We start from the raw sequence: 12,481 nt of genomic DNA, 5'->3' as shown, positions 1-12,481 counted from the left end.
TTCCCTTGGAATTTTTCTTTCTCATTGGAATGTATATATTCTGTGTATTCTGAAATATCCCTTCAAGTGATGGCCTGGCAGCTGTGGTCAAACTTATTTTTAACAATTTAAGGAATCTTCAGAGGGTGCCCCCATCGTCTCCCACCCACATCGGCAGCGCCCAGATCTCCCCGAGGGCCTGCTGGCTGCCCACAGCTTTGTTACCCGACTGGCTCTTCTGATTGCAGAGGCCACCACCTCTTGGATGGGACTCCCAGAGGTGGTCTGTTAGTTGGTCACCTCCAGGTAGATGTCACAGGTGACTGGGACATGGATACCACAGGAGCTGGGACCTGCACATGGCCCTGACACCTGAGAATCTTTTAAGAGGAGACAATCCTCTTTCTCTCTCTGTGCTTTCCCCATTCTTTCTCCTTCTCTTTCAACCTCTCTTTCCTTGTCTGTATCTGTCTGTCATTATTTTTCTTTCTACTCCTTTTAGTCTATCCCATTCCTATTCTATTTCTTTGGTTCTCTTCACCTTTCTGTCTCTCCTGTCCTCCTTCAATTACTCCCACTGTCTGTCTCTATCTCCCTGTCTCTCTTTCTATAAAGGCTAGGGCACTTTTCTCTCGGAAGGAGAATGTTGACGTGTAACCTGACTGAGGTCTGAAAAATTATGACGCAGATCAATAGGATAGAGGTGGAGAAGTTGTTTCCATTTTGGAGGGAGTCAAGAACATAAGATAGTTACTAATAACTCCAATTGGGAATTCAGGAGAAAGCTTTTTACCTGGAGAGTGGTGAGAATGTGGAACTTACCACCACAGGGAGTGGTTGAGGTGAAGAGTAGAGATGGATTAAGGGGAAGCTGGATAAACACATGAGGGGGAAAGGAATAGAAGAATATGTCGACAGGGTGAGATGAAGACAGGTGGGAGGAGACTTGTGGGGAACATAAACACCAGCATCGAGCAGATGGACCGAATGGCCTGTTTCTGTGCTGTAAATTCTATGTAATTATATTTCTTTTTTTTTCAACTGCACCTCTCAGTTCACTGTCTATATCCCTATTTCCTTGCTTCTATCTTTAGCGCACTCTCTTTCTGCTCCTGTCTATGTGCCCCTGCCCCTTATTTTCTTGTATGTTAGTCGTGGCTCAGTTGGTATCACTCCCATATGAGCCACAAGGCGACGGGTTCAAATCCCTCTTCAAGGCTTCAGCACAAACATTTAGGCTGGCACTGCAGTGCAGTTTTCAGGGAGTGCTACACTGTCAGAAATTTCGCCTTTTGGATGAGACATTAAACGAAGCCCCATCTGCCCTCTCGAGGGAGCTGAAAGATCCTTTGGTACTATTTCGAAAAGGAGCAGGGGAGTTATCCCCAGTGTCCTGGCTAATATTTATCCCCCAATTAACCTCACAAAAAAGAATGAACTGGTCATTATCCCATTGCTGTTTGTGGGAGCTTGCTGTGTGCAAATTGGCTGCCACGTTTCCTCCCTTACAACAATTAAGTTATTTTGTTTGCTGTAAAGTGCTTTAGAATATCCTTTGGTTGTGAAAGACGCTATTTAAAGGCACATCTTTTTGTTAATTGTGAGTGAGTCTCTGTGTAGTTGGGGTGTTATCATTGGTCCCAGTCCATTGTTAGATAAAACCTCACACTCTCTGTGATGTCTCTATCGGAGTTCATTTGCTGATGTGACTAAAAGATCCCACTGGTGTAAACAGGAATGCAGCGCATTGATTAAATGTTTTGCATTTGTTAGAGTGAATGCCCTCTCGCTCTCTTCACTGCCATTCCCAACCCCCACCCCCACACCCTGCACACACACATACACAGACTCCTGCGTCTCTCCCCTGGGCATCGGTAGTTTTAATCTGTCATTGATTGCAATAACGATTCCGATTGTGAAGGTGAGAGTAGAATCAAACACCAGGCTCCACCGTTACAATGGAAGCAGAGATTAGTTCTCTCCATGCAGATTCTCTGTGGAATAATTGAACTCCGCAGATGATTACAGGGGATGGGGGAGGTGGCAGGGTAGAGGAAAATTGTGGCATTCTCTGTTATCCATGAGGTGTTTCCATTCTAACCAACCTGAGAGGCTGAATAACAGCAAGGTTAGAGTTAGAAGGATTATCATTCATCGGCATGAAGACAGTGAGAGACGGAGGCTTAGTTGGATATTTTTAATCATAGACCAGTAGAATGATTTGGGACAGAAGGAGGCCATTTGGTCCATTGATTGTGCTATCAAATTGGTCCCAATCTCCTGTCCTTTCCCCATAGCCCTGCAAATATTTTCCCTTCAAGTATATATTCAGTTCCCTTTTAAATATTACTCTGGAATCTGCTTCCAGGTCACAGCAACTCACTGCATAAAAAAATAAATTTCCTCATGTTCCCTTTAGTTCTTTAATCACCTTAAACCTGTGTCCTCTCGTTAATGAACGTTCTACCACCAGAAATTATTTATCCTTATTTATTCTCTCAAAACAATTACATATAATGTACAGCACAGAAATAGGCTATTCAGCCCAACGTGTCTATGCTGGTGCATCTCATCCTATCAGCGTATTCCTCTGTTCCTTTCACCCTCTTATGTTTATCTGGCTTCCCCTTAAATGCATCCATGTTATCGGTCTCAGCCATTCCCTGATAGTGAGTTCCACATTCTCACCACTCTCTGGGTAAAGAGATTTCTCCTGAACTCCCGACTGTGTTTATTAGTGACTATCTTATATTTTTCCTGCCTGGAATTTTGAACACATCTATCGACCTCCTCTTCACCTTCTCCACTCTGAGGAGACCAACCCCGGATTGTCCAGTCTCTTCACATAACCGAAGTCCCTCATCCCAGATACCTACAGGGAAGAAAATCTGGATTATTTCCGGGACAATGAAAGAAAGCTATGTTATGATCCCAGCTGATCAGGCTACTGGACAGGCCTGATCCCAGAGTGGAACACGATTTGATAGATCCTAACTTTTATTGTTTAGATAGGTGGAGAGTGGCTACTGAACAGAGTCAAAGGAGTCAGATGATGAACTTTTAACAAATGAATTAAATTTTTATTTAACAAGAAGATATGAACTATATTATGATACTTCTTCATTCACAACTATACTTTTACAGACATATACAGATTTGTAAGGATAACACCAGCTACATAAGCTATCTCAACACAGTCTATGTAAACCAATAGGCGACCTGTGGTCAGATACATCACACTCTGAGACTAAGTGACAGGTGCCACCTCAACCAGATGCCATGGATCTCTCATCAGCTTCCCCCAGAGGCTTGTCACACTGTGAGCCAACGAGTCTCACTGAACAACGCTTTTCACACCAGGGTTTCCAATCTTTACTCTCCAAGAACTGGCTTTGGAATCACCTCCCAAACTGACCATTTTTTCTCAGGTGCCTTCAGCAAGGGCTCACCTCTAGACTTTCGAACTCTCCTTCTGATGTTCCTCTGCCCTGGATCACCAAAGGCATTCAAGCTGCCTTCCACTGGGAACATTTTTCTATAGCTTGGGGCCTGCTCTCTGTCCCTTTGCTCCAGTCTCTCTTTGACAGTTACTTTTAACCAACTTTAGCTTGGAGCTGACTATCTGCCCCTTCTAGGCTGCTCCTGCCTGGTAGCTATCTTCAAAAACTGAACTCAAAACTGCTCTTTAGTTTTCCTGTGTGTGTGTGTGGGTGGGGCCTACCTCTCTGGGTCCCTGTTGCTAGGCAACAGCACAGTTTTTTTTTCTACTCTTGTGTTTGCTTAACTTCTCTTAGAGTCGTAAAACTCATTAGAAATGCAGGCACCTTTTAAAGTGAAACTAAAACTCAACTTGACCTTTCCTTAAACACACAGCAACAGGAATACAAATCAATCTTAAACATTAAAGCTAAACCTAACGCCCACAAACACCAATATAACTTACTTAAACTGTCTCCATCCCCTAACAGTTAGCGCAAAGATACATTTAAGGGGAAGCAAGATAAACACGTGGAGTAAGGAATAGAGGGATAAATAATAATAATAAATAATAATCATAAACTCCGGCTTGGAAGAGTTGGGCCAAATGGTATGTTTCTGTGCCATACGTTCAATGTATAGTTTGCTGTTGTATTCATGGCTTGGTTAAATTAAGGTGTTTGTCTCTGCTTTTCCTCCTCGACAGGGCTGAATGTGATGTGAGAGAGTCACACACCATGAGGGAACGATGGACAGGAGCTGCTTCCCTCGCTGTCATTTTCATTCTCCAGTTGGTGACCTCTCAGCATCTGTCAATGTGGCAGATCGATCCAGGTGAGTGAAGCCCGTGTGCCTCCTGATTCCTGTCCCCATTCCCCACCATCTCCCATCCCCCCCCACCGCCAAAAACCCTCCCACTGCATCACCGGATTGTCTCCTGTGCTGTCTCTCTGTCTCTGCCTGTCTGCCTGTCTCTGTCTGTCTGTCTCTCTATCTCTATCTGCCTCACTCTCTGTCTGTCCCACTCTTAGTCTGTTTGTCCATCTCTGTCTGTCTCCCTCTGTATTTCTGTCTCTGTCTGTCTGGCCCTCTCTGTCTGCCTGTCTCCCTCTGTCTGCATGTCACAAATCTGTGCTTCTGCTGTTGCCCACTCGTTATCTCCGCTGAAATATTTTCCTGCTGTTTGTTCGAATCAGTGCATTAACCCTGAGAAAACAGCACCAGCTGTCACCTTTAAACAGGGATCAACTCACTTACATTTTCTCCCTTACTTCATTTGCTTCAGTCCTCTCCTGCGGCAGTATCCCTTGTCGGGGTACAGCTCCACAGACACAGACCCTTGTTGGGGTACAGTTCCACTGACACTGACCCTTGTCGGGGTACAGTTCCACAGACACTGACCCTTGTCGGGGTACAGCTTCACAGACACTGACCCTTGTTGGGGTACAGCTGCACAGACACTGACCCTTGTTGGGGTACAGTTCCACTGACACTGACCCTTGTCGGGGTACAGCTCCACAGACGCTGACCCTTGTCGGGTACAGTTCCACTGACATTGACCCTTGTCGGGGTACAGCTCCACAGACACTGACCCTTGTCGGGGTACAGTTCCACAGACACTGACCCTTGTCGGGGTACAGTTCCACTGATACTGACCCTTGTCGGGGTACAGCTCCACAGACACTGACACTTGTTGGGGTACAGCTGCACAGACACTGACCCTTGTCGGGGTACAGTTCCACTGACATTGACCCTTGTCGGGGTACAGTTCCACTGACACTGTCCCTTGTCGGGGTACAGTTCCACTGACGTTGACCCTTGTCGGGGTACAGCTCCACAGACACTGACCCTTGTTGGGGTACAGCTGCACAGACACTGACCCTTGTCGGGGTACAGTTCCACTGACATTGACCCTTGTCGGGGTACAGCTCCACAGACACTGACCCTTGTCGGGGTACAGTTCCACTGACACTGACCCTTGTCGGGGTACAGTTCCACAGACACTGACCCTTGTCGGGGTACAGTTCCACAGACACTGACCCTTGTCGGGGTACAGCTCCACAGACACTGACCCTTGTCGGGGTACAGTTCCACAGACACTGACCCTTGTTGGGGTACAGCTCCACAGACACTGACCCTTGTTGGGGTACAGCTCCGCAGACACTGACCCTTGTTGGGGTACAGCTCCACAGACACTGACCCTTGTTCGGGTACAGCTCCACAGACACTGACCCTAGTCGGGGTACAGTTCTCTGCAACTGAGCATCATTGAGTCCCCAGTTGGAGGTAAATCATTAGCTTCTGGAATCGGAGAATTGTTTCAGTGCAGAAGGAGGCCATTCAGCCCCTCGTGTCTGCAAAGGCTCTGAATGAACATTATGACTTGGTGCTGTTCTCCTTCCTGTTCCCTGTACCTTTGTATATTGTTTCTGTTAAAATGAGCATCTAATGCCCTTTGGAGTGTGACAGCTTCGCGAATCTCAGTGGGAAAAGTGCAATGTTATATTGATTTTAAAAGAAGGATATATCATTTGCAGAGGTTCGCTTTAGATGTTGCGTGTCATCACACTTTCTGTACAGCGTAAGGTTCCAACGCGTTCTAAAGGCACATGGTGTAGGGGGCAACATATTAGCATGGATAGAGGATTGGTTAGCTAACAGGAAACAGAGAGTAACTGGAACGCATTCGGGTTGGCACAATGTGATGAAAGGAGTGCCACAGGAATCAGTGCTGGGGCCTCAACTATTTACAATCTATATCAATGACACAAAGATAGGTAGGAAAGTAAGTTGTGAAGAGGACATACGGAGTCTGCAAAGAGACATAGACACGTTAGGTGATTGGGTAAAAAAAATTGGCAAATATAAAATATAAGTATAATGATATAATGTAAAGAAATATAAGCATAATGTGGGAAAATGTGAACTTGTCCACTTGCGTAGGAAGGATAGAAAGCATTATACTATTCAAATGGAGAGGGATCTGGGTGTCCTGTGCATGAATCACAAAAAGTTAGTATGCAGGTACAGGAAGTAGAGTAAGAAGGCAAATGGAATGTTGACATTTATTGCAAAAGGAATGGAATATAAAAGCAGGAAAGTTTTGCTACAGCCGTACAAGGTGTTGGTGAGAACACATCCAGAGTGCAGTGTACCGTGTGGTCTCCTTATTTAAGAAAGGATAGAAATGCATTAAAAGCAGTTCAGAGAAGGTTCACTCGATCGATACCTGGGATGGAGAGGGGTTATCTTATGAGAAGAGGTTGGTCAGGCTGCGCATGTACCCATTGAAGTTTAGAAGAACGAGAGGTGATCTTATTGAAACATAAAATCCTGATGGGACTTGAAAGGGTGGATGCTGAGAGGATGTTTTCATTTAAGATGGAGATGAGGAGAAATTTTTCCCACAGAAGGTTGTGGATCTGTGGAATTCTCATCCCCAGAGAGCAGTGGAGGCGGGGTCATTGAATATTTTTAAGGCTGAGTTAGAAAGATTCTTGATTGACAAGGTGGTCAAAGGGTATAGGGATATGTGGGAATGTGGCATTGAGATCACAATCAGGTCAGCCACGATCTTATTGAATGGCGGAGCAGGCTCAAGGGATTGACTGGCCTATTCCTGCTCCTAACTTGTATGTTTATATGTTCATTGTCATGAGGAAGGGAATTTTCCCCGAGCTGGAAGGACCTTGGGAGCCTAAGAATTTTAGTTAAGATCATTACAACAGATCTCTTCCCATTTGCTTTCGTGAAACGGAATGAATGTCACATTCACTGAAGTTTCTTGCATGCTCCAAGCTCGATTTACCAAGTGGTGGTGGGCACCTCACGTTAAGCACGGCCCATTCCTTTCACAGTTCCGGAGCATTCCCCGGAGGGTAAGTGGAATCTCAGCTCCCAACGGCCCTTTGACAAGCTTTGCCAATCCTTATTTTTTGAGCGCTTTATTTTGAGTTACTAACGCCTCCATGTTGATCTGGTGTCTCCAGGCATTTAATCATAAAAATAAGTTGTTTTCAAATAAATCATCTTGAAACAGTTTTGTTTATTTGTTAGGCAGGGGAGACAGCTGTTTGCTGGAGTGTAGTCAGCTACAATCTAGCGTGATAAATGGATCCCAAGCCAGATGGTGGAGTATGGAGCTAAACACAAATCCTTGTGTTGATGGTTGGTTTATTTACAGAGTGCAGCATTACATATGTCTGCCTCCCACTTACCAACAACCCATTCTCACAGCGGTCTCTCTTTATAAGTGCTCTGAGCGCTTAATTAAACAATGCCCTTTTTCTGTGTATCTTAACAATATAATTAACATACCATTATGCCGTGGACAGCATTCTCTTGTCCCTGAGTCAGAAGGTCATGGGTTTGTGTCCCACCTCAGAGATTGTCCTCACAAACAAGACCAATGCTCCCAGTGCGGTCCTGCAGAGGTGTTACGCTGTCGGAGTTCTGGTCTTTTGGATCAAACTGAGGCCACGTCTTCCCTCTGAGGTGGATGCAAAGGACCCCATGGCCACCATTTCAAAGGAAAGCAGCGGCTATCTCCCAGGTTTGTTGGTTTTTCCCTCATCCAACATCACTTTAAAGAAAAGGTAAATCTGTTCATTATCACGTTGCTGTTCCTGGGAGCTTGTGGTGTACAAATTGGATGTTGTATTTCCATATTCCAACATTGGCTATGAAGCGGATTGGTGCATCCTGAGGTCTGGAAAGGCATTATATGTTGGTTTCAAATCCCTCCTTATCTCTGTCAACCCCTCCAGCTCTCACAGCTGCTGCATTCTTCCAATCCCAGCCTCTTGAGTACCCTTGATTTTCATCGCTCCACCATTGGTGGCTGTGCCTTCAGCTGTCTGAGCCCCAAGATCTGGAATTCCATCCCTAAATCTCTCCGCCCCTCGACCTCTCTTTTCTCCTTTAAGACACTTCTTAAAAGGTGTTAGGCCACCTGCCCTAATGTCTCGTTATGGTGGCTCGGTGTCAAAGTTTGCTTGATGGTGTTCCTGCGAATCACTGCGGGACATTTTATTTACTTAAAGGTGCTATATAAATGCATACTGTTATTGTTGTTCTCTAATCACTCCACATTACCGAAGTTCCTTAGCCCTGGTACCATACTAATAAAATGTCCCTTGGCAGATTAGATTTAATGCTGAGAAGGGTGAAGTGATTCATTTTGGTAGGAAGAATGAGAGACGATATTAAATAAAGTATATTATTCTAAAGGAGGTGTAGGAGCAGAGGGACCTGGGGGTAAATGTACACAGATCATTGAAGGTGGCAGGGCAGGCTGAGAAAGTGGTTAAAAACGCAGATGGCATCCTGGGCTTTATGAATAGAGGCATAGAGCACAAAAGCAAGGAAGTTATCATGAACATTTATAAACCACTGGTTCAGCCTCAACTGGAGCAGTGTGTCCAATTCTGGGCTTTACGCTTCAGGAAGGGAATGAAGATCTTTAGAGAGGGTGCAGAAAAGATTCATGAGAATAGTTCCAGGAACTTCAGTTACATGGATAGATTGGAGAATCTGGGCCTGTTCTCCTGAGAGAATTGAGAGTTTTGAGAAGATGTGATCGAGGTGTTCATAATCGTGAGGGATCTTGAACAGAGGAGATCGGGAGAAACTGTGCCTATTGGTGCTGGAGTCGAGGACCAGCAGCTACCGATTTAGTGACTGACAAGAAAAGCCAGTGACGGCATGAAGAAGACACAGCGAGTGGTTGGGATCCGGAATGCGCAGCCTGAGAGTGAGGTGGAGGCAGGGTCAAATGAGACTTTCAAAAGGGAATTGGATAAACACCCGAAGAGAAAACAAATTGCAGGAACACTGGGAAACGGCTGGAGACTGGGAATGGCTAATTTGCTCCTGCAGAGAGCCAGCACAGACACAATAGGCCGAATGGCCTCCTGCTGGGCTGTAGTAATCCTATGATTCCATAACCTCCTTTGTTGCGAGGAAAACAACCCCGGCTACTGCCCTCGCCGATTTAAATTCTGAGTGAAAAACGCAAGTCCCATCCGAGGCTGGGAACGTTTTATTTCTTGCTGTTAATTTAGTAATTATTCTACTTTCCCGGTCGCAACTCCGAGTGGGCACAGGGAGGGGGGAACGGGGGTTTGAAATCACAGAGCAGTCAAGTCTGATGCAGTGCCAAGGTGATTCGGGAACATTGCCAAGTGTCAGATAAAACGAGAATAGCTTTGTTTCTGCCAAGTCCTACTCTAATTCATTCCGTATTCCCCGAGTGTCTCTCTCCGAACGAACTGATTTATTTTCTTTCAAGCCTATTTCAATCAGGAAGCAGATTGTAATACAGAATATTTATTTAATTCTCCTCCCTTGTACAAAACCCTTTCAGCGAGACCCTGCTTTCTCTCGCTCTCCTTCAATTCTTTTGCAGTCAGTTTTCATTTTGGTGAGTGTAATTGATTTCTACCACCCCCCCACCACTCCCCCCAAACTACGCCACCGCCCCCCGACCACCAGCCCACGTAGGGTGCCAAGCTCAGCTACAGGATGAATTATGTAGCGTTTACGAAATGTTGGTTCTAATGCAGGGGATCAGACTGACAGGCTTAACTCTAAAGCCCAATGAGAAGGTGCTGAATGCAGGCTAAAAGCGGCATAAATATTGCAATGGCCAACGATATTGGAAGATTATGGGAAATAGTAAATCAATTGTCAGCGAACCTGCACGTGGTGGAAAAATCCATATTCAAAGCCAGACACATGCAGAAAACTGGCAGAATCCACGTATCTGGGAAGAAATCACCTGGACGTGATTCTCAGACAAAGGAATGTAGACAATGCAACAAGGAATAAAGCACTATAATCAAGAGGTTCGGGTGGTTTATATATAGAATAACAGATACGCGGGAGTGAGTTACAGACTGGAATCTAATCGAGGGGTTCGGGTGATTTATATATAGAATAACAGATACCCGGGAGTGAGTTACAGACTGGAATCTAATCGAGGGGTTTGGGGGGGTTTATATATAGAATAACAGATACCCGGGAGTGAGTTACAGACTGGAATCTAATCGAGGGGTTTGGGGTGGTTTATATATAGAATAACAGATACCCGGGAGTGAGTTACAGACTGGAATCTAATCGAGGGGTTTGGGGTGGTTTATATATAGAATAACAGATACCCGGGAGTGAGTTACAGACTGGAATCTAATCGAGGGGTTTGGGGTGGTTTATATATAGAATAACAGATACCTGGGAGTGAGTTACAGACTGGAATCTAATCGAGGGGTTCGGGGTGCTTTATTTATAGAATAACTGATACCCAGGAGTAAGTTACAGACTGGAATCTAATCGAGGGGTTCGGATGGTTTATATGTAGAATAACAGATACCCAGGAGTGAGCTACGGACTAGAATCTAATTGAGGGGTTCGGGTGGTTTATATATAGAATAACAGATACCCAGGAGTGAGCTACAGACTAGAATCTAATCGAGGGGTTTGGGTGGTTTATATATAGAATAACAGATACCCAGGAGCGAGCTACAGACTAGAATCTAATCGAGGGGTTCGGGTGGTTTATATATAGAATAACAGATACCCGGGAGTGAGTTACAGATTAGAATCTAATTGAGGGGTTTGGGTGGTTTATATATCAAATAACAGATACCCAGGAGTGAGCTACAGACTAGAATCTAGTTGAGGGGTTCGGGCGGTTTATATATAGAATAACAGATACCCAGGAGTGAATTATTTACTGGAATCTAATCGAGGGGTTCGGGGTGGTTTATATATAGAATAACAGATACCCGGGAGTAAGTTACAGACTGGAATCTAATCGAGGGGTTCGGGCGGTTTATATACGGAATAACAGATACCCGGGAGTAAGTTACAGACTCGAATCTAATCGAGGGGTTCAGGGTGGTTTATATATAGAATAACAGATACCCAGGAGTGAGCTATAGGTTGTAAATTTGAAGGGTTGGGGATGGAGGGAGACACTGTCGAGGTAGAGAGACACTGAAAGTGTGGAGAGGGAGGGATAAATGCACTGCAGAAATACAGTATGTGGAGTTGGTCAGTAGTCTTTGTGTGAATTATCACTGAGCCACAATGTTATGTGATAGAAAGGCAGACATAGTGCTCCAGGGACCAAGATCCAGTTAAGTTCATTCTGATGGGCTGGGCTGGTTCTACCACTGAAGCAATACATGGTAGGAATAACAACAAGGGCCAAAGTATGATTTTGTGCCTCTTGGAGAGGGGTCATGGATGGTGGAGGGGTTGAGGGAAGGCTGAGCAGAACAATTCAGTAAATTTCAAATCAGGGAATTCTGTAAATGCAAATGTTACAACTCTGACTTATCACAGTTATTAATAATGCAGCCGCATTTTCAATTGAAATGTCTCTGCCGTCAGTTCTGGAACTGTTATCAGAGTGAGTTATCAGAATGGAACGTCACTCAATCCAACCTGAGACAGCAGATTTCAGCTACCAAGGGGTAAGGGTGTCATCCCAACATCAATCAAAGGGACATACTTCACAGGATCTGAGAACCACTATTACCCACTAATTGCCCTTAAACTGAGTGGCTTGGCCAGATGTTTCACAGGGCAGTTAAGAGTCAACCACCTTATTGTGGGTCTGGAGTCACATGTAGGCCAGACCAGGTAAGGACAGCAGATTTCCTTCCCCAAAAGGACATTAGTGAACCAGATGGGTTTTTACAACAATCAATGATAGTTTCATGGTCACTATTCCTGAGACTAGCTTTCAATTCCAGATTTTATTAATTGAATTTAAATTCCACCAGCTGCCGTGGTGGGATTTGAACCCATGTCCCCCAGAGCATTTCAGGGGAGGCAGTGCGCAGTGGTATTGTCACTGGACTGGTAATCCAGAGACCCAGGGTAATGCTCTGGGAACCCAGGTTTGAACCCAACCATGGCAGATGGTGAAATTTGAATTCAATACACATCTGGAATTTAAAAAGCCTAATGGTGACCATGAAACCATTGCCGTAAAAACCCATCTGGTTCACTAATGCCTTTT

At 44.9% G+C, this 12,481-nt stretch overlaps 1 protein-coding gene across 3 annotated transcripts in view; it reads left to right on the top strand.

The window, feature by feature from the left end:
- The window catches only part of robo1 (roundabout, axon guidance receptor, homolog 1 (Drosophila)), a 663,637-nt gene that overhangs the window by 115,806 nt on the left and 535,350 nt on the right, over window positions 1-12,481 (top strand). For all 3 annotated transcript variants that reach the window (XM_078560414.1, XM_078560413.1, XM_078560412.1), the window contains exon 2: window positions 4,163-4,290. In XM_078560414.1, coding sequence (XP_078416540.1) covers window positions 4,194-4,290 — 97 coding nt within the window. In that variant the 5' untranslated portion in view covers window positions 4,163-4,193. The remainder of the gene's footprint in view (window positions 1-4,162; window positions 4,291-12,481) is intronic.

This window comes from Cetorhinus maximus, chromosome 16 (assembly GCF_964194155.1).
Source record: "Cetorhinus maximus chromosome 16, sCetMax3.hap1.1, whole genome shotgun sequence".
NCBI lineage: Eukaryota > Metazoa > Chordata > Chondrichthyes > Lamniformes > Cetorhinidae > Cetorhinus > Cetorhinus maximus.
The sequence above is the reverse complement of the archived record's forward strand: the minus strand, read 5'-3'. Positions and strand labels throughout refer to the sequence as shown.